The sequence below is a fragment of the Bacillus rossius genome, chromosome 2 (assembly GCF_032445375.1).
Source record: "Bacillus rossius redtenbacheri isolate Brsri chromosome 2, Brsri_v3, whole genome shotgun sequence".
In the NCBI taxonomy this organism is placed as follows: domain Eukaryota; kingdom Metazoa; phylum Arthropoda; class Insecta; order Phasmatodea; family Bacillidae; genus Bacillus; species Bacillus rossius.
The window spans coordinates 84828439-84847163 of record NC_086331.1 but is presented as its reverse complement, the minus strand read 5'-3'; the positions used below and the strand labels follow the sequence as shown (position 1 = coordinate 84847163).

At 34.5% G+C, this 18725-nt stretch overlaps 1 protein-coding gene across 6 annotated transcripts in view; it reads right to left on the bottom strand.

Annotated features, from left to right (window-relative positions):
- Positions 1 to 69: 69 nt before the first annotated feature.
- The window catches only part of LOC134529422 (aspartyl/asparaginyl beta-hydroxylase), a 191283-nt gene continuing 172627 nt past the window's right edge, over positions 70 to 18725 (bottom strand). For 5 of the 6 annotated variants that reach the window (XM_063363480.1, XM_063363483.1, XM_063363482.1 and 2 more), the window contains 3 exons: positions 10029 to 10168; positions 2464 to 2686; positions 70 to 517 (listed from right to left, as the gene is read on the bottom strand). In XM_063363480.1, the coding sequence (XP_063219550.1) occupies positions 367 to 517; positions 2464 to 2686; positions 10029 to 10168 (514 nt within the window). In that variant the 3' untranslated portion in view covers positions 70 to 366. Of the gene's footprint in view, positions 518 to 2463; positions 2687 to 10028; positions 10169 to 18725 lie in introns of those variants that run through there. The other variant, XR_010074571.1, reaches the window with a different exon arrangement.

The following is an 18725-nucleotide window of genomic DNA, read 5'->3' as shown; positions in this document are numbered from 1 at the left end:
TTTGAAGATACCAACCAAAATATCCTACAAATGCTGTAGAATTAATGTAAACATGAAAAAAGAGAACAGTACTTTTTCTTTTTTTATTATGAGTTTTCAAACATTCACTACAATGTCATTAACAAAACACAATGTCTTTGTAAAACATATTAAACAAAATGACAGTCTAATCCATATCACATCTTGTGTAACATCATAAACACAATCATTTATACATACACTATGAATGAAATCACCACAATAAATTAACACAATACCCAAATTATAACAAATTAAATTAAAACAACAGGCAAACATTTTATGAACATAAATAACATCAAAAACTACCAATACTTCAGGTAAAACGTGAATGGCAGGAATAAAAATTTAAATAGCAGGCAAAGATATTCTTTCATGTTCAGTCAGCTCTGGGTGCCAAACATCTACAATGAGAACCAATCGTAAACTTGTCCCATTGTGCCATACCTCGTGCTCAAAACTGTCATCAAACACAAAGATTTTTCCTTCTTCCCAGGTTCTGAAACAAATAAAATGATTAAGATATGGCTGCAAATTCAAACCATGTGTAGCAAAGCCCACGTTACTGATATGATTAAGCACTCCTAAGCAGTATGCAAAAAATTAAGGACCTTTCAACTTACTGGAAATTTCTGTACAAATGAAAAATAATAATAATAGTGTCCAGCACAAAAATTTAACTTCATGGCATATACTTTAAACATTTTACAACATATAAAAAGACAGCCCCTTTTAAGGTAAAAAAAGTTATATAGTTTTGCCATAAAAATTTCTTGGTTTTCTCATAAGATATATAATTTTGTTAAAAACACTGCAAATAATAGATTTTATTGCACAATAATTTAATCATAAGCTGAAATAGCACAGCATTATGTAGCAACCCCGGCTACTGCCATTCCTAATTTTCAAAGAACTTTATTTAAGATGTATTGTGTTTCTATAATCATAGATAATATACTTGGTTAGGATTTTTGATATCATATAAATAACAGGTGTTTCCAGTTTTAGAGGTATTTTGCAGGTTATATTTTGTTTTTATGATCATGATTTACATTGATCATGTTTTTAAATATCTGAAAATTTGCTTACCTTAATTGTACAAACCAGTATAAAGTAATTTTTACCTAATTTTAACTTGCTTGGTTAAGTTTTATTGGTGTACACATAATTTTCTTTTATATTATTTTCTATGGTCCATTGTCTGAACGCAGACTGATGCAATAGTTTGCCAGTTATGTAAGAATTATAGACACTCGCCACATGTCTCTTATAAAAATAATTACAAATAAAAAGTATAACTATTAAAATGCTTAACAGCACAACTGGCTTACGTGGTTCAGAGCCACCTCTGGTTGGATACTTGATTAGCATTGGTGACAGAACTCCGGCTAGCGGATTACTACATAATTAATTAAACAGCCAAGCCCCCGAGAATTAAAGAAAACTATTAGAATTATTTATGAAGCCGGCGTGACGAAGATTAGTTGCAATACAAAGATGAAGTCTTTAGAGCACTGGAAGCATCTTCCCTCGGGTGGCGATACGAAACGACTAATGCTGCCGGACAGGGCGACTAATGTTCCAGAGGATTAAAGAAAACTATTAGAATTATTTACGAAGCCAGTATGATGAAGATTAGTTAAAATACAAAGATGAAGTCTTTGGAGCACTGGAAGCATCTCATCTCGGGTGACAATACAAAACGACTAATGCCGCCAGACAGCACGACTAATGCCAAGTTGAAAAAGCAGTTATGCTATTCAAATTTGTGCCGTTAATGTATAACTATTAGAACAAAATTACACTACTAAAATTATGACATAGTTTTTCTAGCTTAAAAAAAATATAGTAAATTTACTTATTGAGATTACAGATAAAAATAAGTAAATATTGAGATGGTCTTCAGAAAGTTCGGGTTCGTTGCTGCTCAGCTGAAACTTACATAAAATAAACAAGTAGAATGTTTGCGGGATCCTGAAATAACAAGTACACTTTAGGATAAAAGAATGAAGGTTTACAATATTATTTAATATTTAATATGGGTACGAGGCACTGACTCTACTGCACCCTCTTGAGGTAGTTTGTGGCATTTGTGGCATTTGTGGCATGTTGTTCAAGACACGTCACGCTCACGTCACTGGCGGGAGGTTGGAAGTGCAGTGAGGATAGGAGAGTTAAGGGGGTAGTGGCACATCGAGCTCTGTGAGGGCAAAATCCCGGACAATGTCAATGTCAACCTACAACTACCAATCTTGGGTTATGTATCATATTTATCGTTAATAACACAATGGAATAAAAGTACACAGCACAAAAAGTGCAAGTGCAGAACATTACAACACTGATCTACTTTTAGCCCTGACCAGGTTGATGATAGAGAACGAGCCTATACTTGGCTGTGACACAAAATATGATTAAACAGTTTTAAAGGTTTTGCTAGATACCTACCTAGTTTCTTCAGCAACTCGTATGTATGTGCCTAAAGGCACGACTAAGCCCAAATGAGCTCGCAGCCTACAGTTGGTTGGTCCACAGTGCGGCCAGACGTGGGTACCAGGCTTCATCACGCTAAACTTCACTTGTCCTCGACGACAACTCCGTGAAGCAGAAAAATTTTCAATCAACTGGCACGTCATGGGCGCTTTCGCACAATTCTTATCTATTCGCTGACCTATAAAATACTTACATCTCTTATAATCTTCATAAGACAACTGCATATACAAAATAGAAGCCACAACAATGAAACTACATCTGAATTTGGATTTTGCAGTTAATTTAAAAAATAAACTAATAGAAACACAGAATTTAAAGTTATGCAAGGGCCTACCAGTTAGGCAGAAAATCTGTGGTATTCAGATCACTTTCATCCTACCAAGGCAACCCGAGTCAGATTCCTGGTAGGATCCAACCCAGATTTTTTGTAAATGGGAAATGTGGCAGACACTGCCATGTTCCAGTGGGTTTTCTAGGGGTACTCCTACTTCTAACAACACTAAATTGTTTCAAAACTCCATTCGCATCTTATTAGTTGTCGTCATCTCCAATGGTCCTGATTTCAACGACACGTGAAGCTAAGTCTATTCTAATCAGCTAGGTGCTGTTATGTTCCACTAGTGCTTAACCACTAATTAAGAATATGATTACATAGACACAAATATGTATGACCACACCAAAGATACTGAGAGTTTTAACCATTTAACGTGTGCCAGTGGGGTGATAATGCATGACAACCTGGTGGTGATAACATTATGTAATGTTACCACACAAAGTGAACACACTAAATTGCTGGCAATACAAACACAATCATATATTTAAAAAAAAAAAAAAAAAAAAAGATAACGGCTGAAACTAACAAAAAGCCAAATAACAAATAGCATCAAAAAGTCGAGCAGTCAATGCTGATGTCTGGGAAATGAATTATTTTTGTTTTGTATATTTTTTGTTATACACATAAGACGTGGTTGGTCCTCAAGTACGAAGCATTACTGCAGATGGCTCAAGGTGTTGATTGTGAAATGTTATGTTGTCATTACCATAGTTTTAGGTATTGCAATCTCACATTCAACATTTAAAAAAAAACTTTTCTTTTACTGAACTCCCTGACATTACAAGTTTTCCATGTGGCTTTTCTATGCTCTGGTTTTTCCTTGTTTCCCAAACTTTGCCTGCTTGTAGTCACCTTGAATGGATTGTCTAGCTGACTGCTTGGCAACATGTCTTTCAGATGGTTACAATTTCTCCGATACATATTACCTTACTTAAATATTCCTTTTATTTTAGTTTACCTGATTTGTTTTCTTTTTCTGGCTGTAAACTATTAAATTTGTTTTCAATATAAATTTCTTAATATCCATCCACTGTAATTAACTGTTTAGACCTGTGAGGTTAAAAAAAATTGAGTAATTTGTATTCAATGTATATTTACTTTGTAACTGTATCAACTTTTCATTTTATGCCATAAATCCAGTTATTACTGTACAGTTTAAGTTAAATTAATCTTGTTTCATACAAAAATATATTTATATCTAACCAATACAAAAAAAAATAATATTTTGTTGGTACAGTTTTATAGCTGTTTTGTCCTGCACTTTCCAGCAATAAATAATACATGTACCATATCAAAATATTAAGCATAGAGGTTGAGGATAAGTACATAATTTCTTTTATGTATACTATTGCAATAAATTATAATAATTAACTTATTTTTGCCAGTTATCTATATGCAATGTATTATTTTATTTATTTGATCCTGTATTATAAACTCTTCCAGTTTTGCAACAATTTAAGTATGTGAGGCATTTGAGCACATCTCTATGGAAATTTTACTCTATGTTCTCTTTTGATTGGTAACTTAAATGGCAATGTAATAAAGGCTTGTGCCAGAGTGAAAGTTAAATTTGTGAATTTGTGAATTATGACTGCTTTCAGTTACACAGCCTTGAACAAACATTTGTAATTTACCTTTGTGCATTTATAAAACTTTCCATTGACATTACTGGCAAATTACATTACTTTGATCATCTATTCTCCTCAAAATTGCCAAACTTATGCTACGAGTGATAAAAACTAATTTTATTTGTTTTCTACACGCCTTCACGAGTCGTGACTTTTGCATCAGAATTTTTCTTAAACTTTGGTGGCATAATTAAGTTATTTTAGAGACATATTATGGAATACATTTAATAATTAAATTCATAGTGTTTAAGATGCTGTTCAGTCTTTTGGAAGTATTTCTTTTGATTTGTTAATTACTTTTGTACACTCGCCTTCATAATTTAGGAAGCACTTAAAGATACATTAATGAAAAAACAATGCAGAAAGAAGCCATTACCATTATTTCTTACTGAATGGGTTTGACCTTGCCCTCTGTTATTTTTGATCAACCTATTTTGCAATTACATTTTGCTATTTTTGAATTTTTATACATTTTACAGTTTTGGTATTAGTTAAAACTATTTTGTGTTGTACCCCTGAAGGAAGAGTTTTTCTTTAATGTAAATTTAATACCAGATTGTCTTTTTTATTACATTCTAGTGTTAATTATATTATTATTGCCAAACTGCAGTGTAGCTTTGTGTAAATTTTTCATTGGCATTCCTTACAAAACAGTTTTGTCAGCTATATAGTACGAGTAAGATTTGTCCTCAGAATAATTCTCAATGGCATGGAAAGGAATTAAAATCTGGGTATACGAGAAGAGTGGGAAGTCGAGCTGCAGTCCAATACAGAGAAAGACTGTTGAGTGCATTTGATCTGATCCACAGATTAGCAGAGCACATAGTGGCCTAAGGAATTAGGGAATTCTGTCAATATTGATGAAACTTTCATGACAACTGAAAATGCCTTCATCTTCAAGAGATTTCTAATGGTAATTTCATCATCACATCTTCTTTGTACTTGGGAGTTTGGTAAAAACTCCCCAATTCCTCTCTATGTCATCTACTAAAAAAGACTAGCTTTTTTTAAATTCCGAATATTTTTGCAATTTATCCGTGGTTTCAATTGTTGGCCTCTATTCTACCTGAATGCTGCCAATAAGCAATCCACAGGTTCTTTGAAGTGGAGTATCAAACTCTACTGACTAACTATGGTGTGAATTATATCAGAATTTTGATTATCATTAATGTTAATAATTTGGAAACTCAAGAAAATTTGCTATTTGACAATTCAGCCCAAGATTACAGAAATAATCTACAAAGCCTAAGCTCATTAGAAGATGGCAACTGAGTTCAGCCTGTTAGTTTATCTAAATATTTGAAATTTACTTGTTTCAAGCTATTTAAATGTTTGTTTGACTTGTCATATTACTGAAGAAATATAGTTGTAAGTTTATTTGAGCAGTTACAATAGTTAACAATACTATTATTTATTTTTTTTATTTTGTTGGAAAAATGTATTTTGCTAGTAATTCAGTACGTTCACATTGTGTGGTAAATGTGTGGTAAAACTTCATTACATAGTCATAATTTCTAAATACAGCACATAATCCATTACACTTTATCCTTATTACTGTTTCAAGCAAGCAACAATCCACAGTTAACTGAATTCTGTATGCCCTGGTGAAATGTGGATTACAAAACAGTCAAACTTCTCAATAACAGACAGCCAGGAGAAAGAAAGGAAAAGTGTCATATATTTAGCAGTGTACTTAATTGAGAAATAGATTGGTATAATTAACTTAACATAAAAAATTTAATAAAACTGATTTTTGTAAAAAACTTGTTTAAAAAACAATTGATAAGACACTTAAATATAATAACAGCACTGTTTACCTTCACAGGTATCCATTTTTAAAAACACATCTAATGTACACAATTACATGTGAAAAAAGTAATTAATTTTATTTTTTTGCATTGTGGAAACATTACCATTCTCCAGCCATGATTTCGTAAGTTCGTATTTACTCTTTATAATTTCTCCAATTTGTGATTTTCCCACATAAAATTTAGTTCTTAGTTTAAAAAAACTAAGGTTTTCTTTTTCCTGCATAGTGATCATATTAATTTTATTTTTTCTTGAAATGTGAGGCGTTTTCATTTCTGAGACACTGTTCATTCCCTCCGAGGTTACGAAAATTACATAAAATAAAGCAAAACATAAAACAAATATTTTTTTAATGTTTGCTTGTTTGGTAAGACACACACATGGACACGAAAACATGACGAGGTTATCCTCTTTGTCCATATGGTTGGTGCACTAAGTTAGTAGGTAAAGAATCAGCATGTCAGCACTAGCTAAATTGTGACTGTCATGGCTGTGCATTACTGTTGCCAAAGCAACACATTCCTATTGTCTTTAAAATAGTGATGGGTCAAATCCCAATTTTCTTGAATCCAAATCTCAAAAAGTATCTTGAATCCACCCCTCAAATACATATATAGGTCCACAAGGGTCAAAAAAAAAAAAAAAATGCACAAAAAGTATACGAAGTACTAACATAAAAAGCTTCTTCATAGCAGTTTTTTATTAAGCTGTTAAGACACATTTTAAATTGGTAATTCCTAATGATTTTTCAGTATCTTAAATGTAGCTAACCTAAACCAAATGATCCATATAAAAAAATCTGTAAGGTTTTGTTTCCAGAAACAAGGCTTGACTTCAGAATTACTGATTTTACTTTGTAAAAATAGTTTTGGGTTTCAGAAACTGTCTCAAAAAAGGGGTTGTCTATAAAGTTGGTTTACGGACGATAGTTTTACGTGATAACGTCATAACAAAACATTGATGAAAAATTGCATACTTTTTAATTTTCAAATATTATTTACAGTTTTGCAAATTTAATTTAAATAATTTGTTTAAATATAATCACAAACAATTAGTTAAAAAGCCCGCCTTAACCCGATTGATATTATAGAAGATTTTCTCGCACGGTGGTTGGCCGGTTCTTGCACGCTCGGCTCAGACGGAACGTGACAATTTTTCGTGCAAGCAGCCGGCGTTCATCGATTTATAAGACATCAGGTTAAAAATGTACCAAAGATTATCTCTTATAACTTTCATAAATTCAACCGAAAAACTAAAATTAATAACTCTTGAATCATTAAGATACATGGTAGGATCTAAATAAAGCAGAATGCCAAATTTATCATTTGGTATACACAGGCCAGAACCTACATAATGTGTACATTTCTAAATGTTGTAATAACTAAAGTAAATTTAAAAAAAAGGAAATGAGGCTAACATATGTTAAACACATTTTAAAATGTATTCACATACCATTTAACAATTGTTTCTGTCTTAACTATAACATTTCTAAAACGTTAAGAGAAAAAAAAATGCATGAAGTCAACACACAACAAAAGTGAAACTTCATGGGTATAAGATATAGCTAAGAGATAAATTATTAATATTTTTTTATTGAACAAGAAATTGTAATTGAGAATAGTATGGATGTGAGTATGATCTAAAATAAAAAATGCCTTTTTCCACATCCTGTACTCTCACATCCGTTCACTGGCACTTTTAGGCGTCTCTTTTGGCGGTTTATTTCCACATTGCCTTTGAAAATACCCCTTATCTGCCTCTGCCATTTTATTATTTTTAAGCATATTGTTAAATCACAATCTCCAGCTAAATGAAATGAAAGAACAAAAAAATACTCCAATCGAACATAAATTACACTAACAAAGTCTATCTCAAAATTCTGTAAGACCTTTTGACATTTTAAATCACAGTGTTCACATTCCTAAAATAAATTACACTTACAAAGCTTACCTCTTAAGTCTATACGACTGTTTTAAATATTAAATATCACTATTTACATGAAAATGAATGATATTTATAAAGTTAATTGCACGAATAAATAACTCTTTTTCACACAAATAAATGAATTATAGATCCTTTACTGCTGTTTCATTTCAACATCTCCCCTAGTCTCCCCTTCCGGCCATTACAATGCTATGGTACGTACCTACCCCCCCTCCCCTTACTCTGCCATCTTCCCATTTGACCGCTAGTGCATGCATTGGAGTGGCGTCGCTGCTGATGCACTCTCCTCCTCTACTAATTCCCCCACCCCTCATGCAATGAAAATTTTCGTAATGCTTGAAAATTGTAGCCCCCTCAGCAAAGACGTTTCACTTTAACAAGAAGATAGGTTACTTCCGTATTATTTTTTACATTTGTTCGAATGTTTATCGGGAAACTAAGTTTATCGCCTCCTCAAAAACAACATTATTTGTGTCATGTCAAGTAATAAAAGAAAAGTTACGTAAATCCAGGTATAAATTCAAAATGTGTTTCAGCTTTCCCGAAAGCAAAATAATACCACTTTTTCACTAAATAAACACAGCACAAAGATCAACGTGTCACATCTGTGGCATTAATAAATAAAATTGATGGGCTCTGTAGTAGAAAAATACTGTTTGAAATGTATCAAAATATTTTGTTATTAAAATATGTTTCCTGCGCTTCCGCGTGACATTTTCAAAAAATTGTCGATCAACACTAAGAAACAGTTACGTTTTGTGCCAAAATTAGTGTTTTCATAAAAATGTTGAGAAATTACAAATTTTTTTTTTTCAAAAATCAATTTCATCATTTTCCGTGAATTTCACGCTTTACCATAATTTGGGGTCCCTAAATAAGGCAAATATATAATCTATATTCATTTTAGGAATTAAGTTTTTCAGAATGGTATAGGATATATATTGTAATATTATTTATTAAATACTTACATATTAAAAAGACAATATTTTGAGAAAAAGTAATAAAGTATCAAGATAAACATAAGTAAGTCTAGTGTGAACTTAAGAGTTGCCAATATTAGATTTTTTAATTTACTAGGTACATCTGTTCCAATATTTTTCCTTAAATTTATAATCTTTCGAACACTAGAAATTAAAAGGGATTTGAGGATTTAACAGACCCTTCCTTACTTTAAAATGAATAAACAATATTATCTTTGATTACATAAATTTAATAAAGAACCTTTTTATCCTTTAAAATTCTGTCGTCATGATGCTGTTGTAATGTATGTGATTATTCAGAGAATTAATTGAAAAGGAAACTCAGGGCAATGTTAATGTCTCTATCTGTTTTCCAGAATGTCCACTAAATAGTGTTTTTAGGTTCATAAGTGTGCCGGGGAATTAATATTGATCCTTTGTTAGGGCATGTCTACTTTTAGGAAGTGTCTATTATTGGAAGCTTGACTCTCTACACTCACTGTACTTATAAATTATACAAATCTCATTTGCAGGGAGCCTTGTGAACCTTAATAATTTAAATGAGCTACTGAGTAAAAGTACTAACAAAGGGCACATTATCAATGAAATCAAATAATGTAATTTTTGCCGCATCTTGTTAGGAATTTAAAGTACCAAATAAAATTCAACTCTTAAAACAATTTTTAAAATTAAAAGTTGACTATTAATAGTTGTCTTAAATTTGTGGTTGTATTTGATTTACATAAATTTGGGTTCAAGCAAATACCTTTTGGAATAGCTTTTTACAAATGGCTGAAATAGTTAGAATAATTAAGTATATTTATTATGTACTGAAGGTGTACTTACCTCGTGCAAACAGCTCTAACTGCTTCCAGTCCCCAACATCGCGAAGATTTTCAGATTCATTCTGGAAAAGGTTATTTTTCCCATTGCTCAAAGCAAGTAAACCCTCAGACTTGATTGACTGCCAGTTGATACTTAATTTCCTGTTATCAAAATAAACATGACCATTTAGCTGTAATATAATATTGAACATTAAATTCATCTTGTTAGTGTAAAAAGTCAAGTAATTTATTTTCAGTAACTTTCATTTAATTTTTATTTGTGGGTTCAAGCATTAATTCCTTTCTCATGAAACCATAAAACTATAATGTACTTCACTGGCATAAGAGGTTGTTTTAAAAATATATTTTAATTTTTTCCAAGTTTTGATTAGTTCTAAGAAGTTTGCACAATGTTTGAGTTATTTTATATGCTATTTAATTTTTGGTGTTAGATGCAGATGACGGTACCAATGACTAGTCTGAATATTTATATGGTTCTGTTTATATCAGAAGGTTTACATTTATATAGACATAAAATTATTTTAATAGTATGCTGAAACCTGTAAATTAAATTTGATATTTATTTTACAATGTGTATTATCACCAAAAGTGAGGTATATTTTTTTATTTGTAGCATATACACAACTTAATTGAAATTTTATCAGACAAAATTTAATTTTTGAAGTTTGGATTGTTAAAGTTTCAAAATTTTATTTCCGTGTAACTACGGCGTCATGATTTAGATGTGCCCGAGTTATACTGGAGAGTTTGATAATTACTACAAATCATATTCAGATATCTCTTTTTAGATAGATATGAAAAGAAGTTGTTAATTCACAATTCAGAGATACTAGGATAAAGCCATTCCTAATGCTAAGTTCTAAAGAAGTTTTTTTATTCATTGTGATTAGGGATGTCAAAGTCAATTCCTCAATTTCTCAATTCATGCAATTCTGTAAGTGTTGACTGGATCAAGAATCGTACGGCCTCGATGCCAACCTTTTTTTTTAATCTGGCACATTTTAGACCAAAGGAATTTCATAATTATTTTCCTTAGTCAAAATCATATTTTACTAAAATTAAGATTTTATAGTTCAATGCTGCAAGTAGGTTACGAAGACTTTAATTTCATACAAATTTGTAGAACCTCGACTGGTTTTAACAAAAAGTAAACCTTGAAAATTAGTTCATTTTAAGGAAAAAATTGTGTAAGCTGGAATAATACACTTGTACTACGATGACAGCATGACTGCTAACTAAAACCATGTTTGATTTTATCTAAGATTTAATAAGTAAATGATTATAACATGTTATAAACTTTCATGAAGAAATTGAAAATATAAACAGCATCAAAAAAATTGTGCTTCATGTGAAAATAATTATGCTTCCATTTTTTTTTACACTAAAACACATATACAATTTGTTGCCCTTTATTCCCCAACTTGTTTAAATAATTTGTCGGTAAAATTTACTTAAATTGTGATATTTTGTAATGACATACTAAGCTTATTATTTATTGAACCGCTTGGCAGAGTGGTGGTTTGCTTCTGCTATCTTCAATGCCATTCAAAGCAATGTTTGACTGGTTCCAGCATTTCAGAGCAGTATTGTCAGGTACTTGCTATTTCATAAATATGGCAGGTTTCTATGGAAAATTTTCCATTTTCAGTTGATAGTGTGCTTTATGGTTATGTAGATAGATGTGGCTGAATTTATTTAAAACTAATTTTTATGTACTAATAAATAAGATTTTTTTTTAAAATCTGATAACAATTGGTAAAATGGCGTATGAAAAATGGAAGTATTTTCATCTAGACCAGTCGGACGTGAACTATTCTGTATGTAATATTTGTTTCGCGAACATCTCACGTGGCAAGAGCTGTACCACCAGTCACATGAGGAAACATTTGAAAATGCATAAAAATCTAAAGTGTCTACAACTGAACCAAGTACCTTGAAAGACTGTGACAAAGAATAAATGGCAAAGAAATACCTGATGTACACCTGTAAAGAGTCAACCCACTTTAGCAGCTTTTATGGACAATAATGTAAATTTAATGCCAGTGATATTCATGCAAAGTAAATTACCATTCAGAAAGCCAAGATGTTATGATGGGACTTGCAACACTTTTCTCTTGTAGAATATAAAGAGTTTAATAACCTTGTTAAAATGTTGGAACCCAGATATGTTATTCCATTTCAGAACCATTTTGCCAATAAGGTGCTTCCAGATCTGTACACAGAAGTTAGTCACAAGTTGAGAGCAGCCTCCTATCCTCTGATTACATCAGCTTAACTACTGACAAGTGGACATCATCTGCCAATGATGATTATTATAGTATTATTATAGTATTATATATTATGGTGACTTTCATAAACAACATGCAGGTTTTAAATTTATTCCATTTCGATAAGTTAGTCACAGTGCCAAAAACATTGCCAATTTCATGTGGTCTTTGCAAAGCGAATGGAATATTGACAAAAAAGAAGTGGTCATAGTTAGACACCATGATTAAAAATACTTAATTATTTTCAATTCATCATATTGTTACCAGTGGGGAAAGAGGGTTCGTAAGAATAGTTCAATTAATTTTATAATGTTTTATTTGCTACTAATATTTATATTACTAATTAAATCAACACACTTAAAGTCTGTTTACAAATCACATGGTATCTGTGAAGTCCACAGTTCACACACCTCACTGGAGCTAGACTCAACAGTGGTTCGCCCCTTACCTTGCACCTATCTACACACACAGTCTCGCGCCACTCAGTCATACACGCATAGTCCTGTAGCTCCGCGTCTGCGCCGCTTGCCAAACTCGCATTTCCCTTAACTCGCCTGTTGGAACTCAACTCCTGCGGAGGCCAGCATCACCGCTTTTTACCTGTGGCCATCTTTCTGGAACCGACTGGAGGTTGTTAAGTGTCGCGTCATCCCGGGCCGACCCAACGCTCGAAGCTCCAGAACATCTGAACTTAATTTATGCCATTCCACGCGGCGGCCTCTGTAAGCCCGCAGAATTCCCAAGCCACTCGGGACAGATATCAACACCTAAGGAGGAGGAGGAGGTGCAGGTGGTGGCGGTGCCGGGCAACTCTGATCCCCAAAGGTATGCGTGTGTGATGTCAATGGATGCCAGGCCGCTCTGTTAACTGGTGCACATCGCGGCCTTGTCTCCAGCATACTTAACACTGCCCCCTCCTTAAACCTGTTCATCCTGAACAGGTAACAATGAGCTGTTGTTGTCCATGCTGAAAGCCATCCTATGGATCTGGCAAATGTACTGGATATGGCTCACTTCTTGGCAGATGAAATCGCAACCGACCTCCAACTCTTCGGGGCCATAGGCCCGCTTTGCGATTACTATGGACTTTGATCTTCTGCATTTGTTGCCATGGCATCTTCCTTTACATAAATCAGCCCTGCTGGGCACGTTCCCGTTCCGGGCATCTCCATTGAATATGTCCTTGTTCCTGGCATGCAAAACACCGTAGGCAACTTCCTACTCCTTGAACCTGTGAATTGTCCCTCTCCTTAGGCTCAGTGTTGCATCGTTTTCCTTTCTTTGGTTTCCTCCCATGATTCGGACGGTCGAGCTGGACATGTCCCTTTTCTCTAAATTTGAAAAACAGTGGGCACTCTTCGAACCAGTAGACTCTTCTTCTGTCCAATCTTGTTATCACAGCATTGTCCACCTCTTCCCTTGGGTTTCCTACCCTCATTCGGGCAGTTACGCTGGACATGCCCCTGTTTTCCAGATGCGAAGCATCATGGGCGACATTTTGTTCATTGAAACTGTGAAACCATTTAACAGCTTTCTAAATAACTCAAGAATAATCTTTTCATTATCTATCAATCTGCCATTCACTTCGTAGTAAGGTTCTATCACAGACTGCCTCATGCTGATGCTCATATTTCTTGAGGCAATGTAGTCTAGAGGTGGGTCGCAGAGTATCAACCTTATACTTTGTAACTGATACACGCCTGTATCAGGTACTGCAAACGAGTACACTATTCAAGTATCAAGTACTTTAGTATCAGTTTAGAATTCGCCTGGAACAACAACACGGCCAATGTGCGCAGAACCCGATCGCAGATGACGGTCACTTGGGCGGAGCTTGTGAAAGGGGAGGGAGCGGCACGATGAATAAGGGATAAAGAAGGGAAAGAATGTAGGGTAGGAAGCGCAGGGGAAGGCGTTGAAGGAGAGGCGCAGAGCGAAATTGTTACGAGTCGTTTTGTTTATTGTCCCACATCAAAGTACGCTCAGTGTGCAGTGCGTGCTTCTTGCGAAGACTAAAGACTCTAGCTAATACGCTAATAGCGATACAAGACCAAGGACACTGTTTCTAGATCCATCATCCTTAGGTGATAGATATGTCGATCTACGATCTAGGGAGCAAAGCTAAAACACCGTCTTGTTCAATAATAAAACTAATGAAATTTTAATATTAAAAAGTACATTAATAAAAGATATAATATTTATATTTGTGCACCCAACAGCTATGAAAATGCAAATAAGTTCTCAGTTGACCCTAATAACAGATGTAATCAAGATATGGACTTTCTTTTTTCGAAAACAATTAGTAACTAGTGTTTTCATACATTAAAAGATTACGATTTTATCAAAAATAAAAAATAAAAAAAGATAGCAGTTTGATGTTCGGGAACATCGGTCAGACTCAATAAGTCAAGTTCAGTCACTATTTACAATATTTCTTATTGGCATTTAGAAAAACAAGTTTCTTGACTTTCTCGCTTGATGTTCGGGAACATCGAACAGACACAATAATTCCAGTTTTTGAGAACAATCGTTCACAAGGAACAGAGGTAGCAACTGTAGCAAACTTCTCTAGGACTACTCTTTTGAGATGTGGGTAGTTGTACGAGTGTCGATCATCGCTCCTACTTCTGGACAGTGATAGTGATGTTAAACTATCTTGATTCTGATCAGGTAACTGTACAGTTGGATGTTTACGTTTCAAATGTTTCTTCAGATTAGTCGATGATGATTTATAACTCAGTTTTTGTTTACACAAATTACACTTAGCAAACTCATTATTTTCCGTGAAAAAATTCCACACAAATTAAGTCTTTTTCCTGCACTTATCCATCCCTTATTTCACTATAAAGATACTATCTACAAAGCATGACAGCCCGCAACAATGTACGTGGTAATACACGGCCAGGACGAACTGCAGTGAATGTTGAACTGATTGATACTGGCTGTATTAGGCGGGCATGAGCGTAACAGAGGTAGAGAATTACCGGGCGTGATAAATAATGTATCAGATTCTCCTTACAGTCGCGCAGTCTGCGTACGCGGAGCTTTTTTTTTTTACTGTTGGAGAGAAGTAAGAGGAGGGAGGGGAGGTTGGAAGAGAGTGAGAAATACTCCTTTAAAGTCGAAAAGGGGGGAATGAAGTGTGACCAGGAGAAGGGGGGGAGGGGGGCTGCAGATTACGAAAGGTGTGGAAAGAGAACACTGATACCTTTTTACGCTGGTGATGATGGCACGGAGGATGTGTAACCTGTAACGAGAATGCTGATACCTTGTTGCTTCCTGGAATCGCTAATGCTCTAGCTGATACAGAAGTATCAGCTACTTGTAACTAGTACATTACTGTATCAGTAACAGGTTGGAACAGATACCGAAATTTGCTGTAACAACCCACCTCTAATGTAGACACCTTCAATTTCTAGGACATGAATCAGAGCATCGCAGACATTTTTATGGCGGGCCATACGAAGAGTTTGTTGAATCTCTGCATTTCTGAGTCCGTCTATGAATGCACTGTTTACTAGCTGCTGTCTGAACTCTGCAGGTGCATCTGGGTAGGCGGGGTGCATTAGTCGCTCAACGTCAGCTTCAAATTCCTTGAATGTTTCCAAGGATCGCTTTTGACTTGTCTTGAAAAACCGTTCTATGCACCTCCCCCATGTGTCGCTCGCCGTACCTCATCTCAAGAGCTTCTACTAGTACTCTATAGTCTTTCTGGTATGGAACTGGTATGGTCTAAAGCAGGTCAAGCAGAGATCCTTGCAGGGCCAGTACAAGTGCTGTAGCCCTCTCTCCCTCTCTCCAGCCATTCACTTCAGCAGCTGACTTGAACTGTCGCCTGTAGACAGCCCATAACGACTGGCAATCAAAGGTGGCTCCCAATTCGCCTCACATTTCTTCCTGACCCCTTTTCATCATCTCTTGGTTCTTCTTCATGTCTTCAATCTTGGTCTTCATGGGATTCTTCATCTCTTCTTGCCAGTACTTCATTTCATTCTTTATCACTTCTTGGCAGTTTTTCATTTCATTATTTATATTTTCTCGGCTATTATCAATTTTATTCTTCTTCTCTTCTTGGCTATTCTTTATTCATGTCGTCTTGGCCACCCTTCATTTCATTCTTCATTTCCTCTTGGGCACTCTTAAGTCCCATTTTTTCAATTATTAATTTTTTTTTTAAATTTACAAACTTTATATATTTTAATTTAATTGGGGCTATCCCAATTCTGACATCAAATGTTACTAGTGGGGAAAAACAGGTTCCTAAGGATAGCCCAATTAATTTTATACAGTTTTATTTGCTACTAATATTTATATTAAAAATTGAATCACCACACTTAATATCTTTTACAAATCTCTGAGTTTCTGTCAAGTCCACAGTTCACATTCCTCACTGGAGCTAGGTTCAACAGTGGTTCGCCCCTTACCACACACCTGTCCACACGTGCCACTCAGTCACACACGCACAGTCACATTGCTCCATGTCTGCGCCGCTCGCCAAACTGGCATTTGCCTGAACTCGCCTGTTGGAACTCAAATCCAGCAGAAACCGGAGTCGCCGATTTTATACCAGTGGCCATCTTTATGAAACTGACTGGAGTGGTTGTGACATGTCGCGTCATCCTGGGCCAACCTGATGCTCAAAGCATCTAGAACATCTGCACTTATTCATGCCATTCCACGCAGTGGCCTCTGTAAGCCTGCGGAATTTCCAGGCCACTCAGGGATAGATAAAAGTGGCGAGGAAAGACAGCGCGAGGGCAAGGGGGTTGCGAGGCCGGGCAGCTCTAATCCCCAAAGGTATGCGTGTGTGATGTCAGTGGCCATGTGGGGCCGCCAGGCCGCTCCGATAACTGGCACGTGTCGCAGCCTTGTCTCCTGCGCTTGTAACAATATGTTAAGTTTCTTGTGATTTTAATTTAGGCAAATTAAATTTCTATATTTTTTTTGATTGTAACATAGCAGAACCCCACCCTAAAACTTCAATAATATTTTAGTAATGCAGGTAAATCAACTGATTATAAAGATAGTGGTCATGGTGCCCTAGTTAATAGGCACATATTTTATTTTTAAAAGTTTTGAAATTATTTTAGGGATATTACAGTATTTTATTTATATATAACCATTTAAGTCAAGTGTTACATATTTTAAGTCTAGTGAGTAGTGACTGATTTATATTTGATGCACAAAAGTGAATTCTAGTTTTTTATTTCATATAAATACTGTAGAACGTTTAACTAATTATCTCACCAGATATTTACAATCAACCTTGAACATAGACCTAGTCCAATTACGTGGGTGGCAGGGCTTTTATCAGCTATAATTAGAAAATGGAAAAAAATAAAATCTTTTTATTTCAAAATTAGCATCAATGATTTTATAAATTAGCATCTAGTATTGCAAAATTATTCAAAACTTAATATTTACATTTTAATATTTCAAAAATAAATATTTTATATACAAATGTTTATAAATAACACTGTTTCAGTTTTGTACCAAAAACATTGTACATACCTTTTTGTTTTTATATTGAAAACACAAAAAACAATGTTTATTTTACTTAAAAAAATCGGTAGTACAATATACTAGCTAACATTAAATTTGAGGTTAAATTGATATAAATTCACAACAAATCAATTGGCTTCATTGGTTACATTTTGAAGTTATCTAGGAAAACATTTAATTTGGCTGAATCACAAAGACATGGCAATACCACGAAGCATGATCATAAAAACCAGTAGTGTAGAGAATGATAACCAGAAAATCCCCACATGGGTCCACAGTGTAACATTTGGGGGAACGCAAAGCACCTATAGAAACAGGTGTATTTTTAACTATTAGCCAACCACACATCGCCCCTGTAGTGCTTAATCTCCCGCTAACATATGTGTGCATGTTGCATATCTGTTATGTAAAGCCAGTGTCACATTCTCTTTGTTATAATGATAAATTAATATTGTTATTTTTTTGAACATCATGAGTGAAGATGTTTCCTTTTTCAGCATGTAAAACAATAAGGACAGAGCCATGCAACACATGCTGTTCTGAAATATTTTGTATAAACTTTTAAATTAAAGTAACTAAATAAACAAACAGTATTACTGTAAAAATGTATGTTTTATTTTGTGATTTTTATTGAAGGGTTTATTTTGTTTCACCCTCGGCAGGACGTCTTTCTGTGTCCATTATGCGCTGCGCTCCAACCAGTCTCTTGAAATCGCCATCTGAGGTAGGATGCTCATCACACCAATCAATTCTTTCGTTACTGATCCGTTCGCATCCACCACTAATTTAAATACTTTTTAAACCTTTTAAATTTCTCCTCGGGGCCTACGGCTACTTTGGGTGGTAGAATGCTTTACATCAAAATATCTTATCCCATTTACAAACTATAGATTTAATTGACAATCGCAGAACTTGGTGTCCTGGACCTC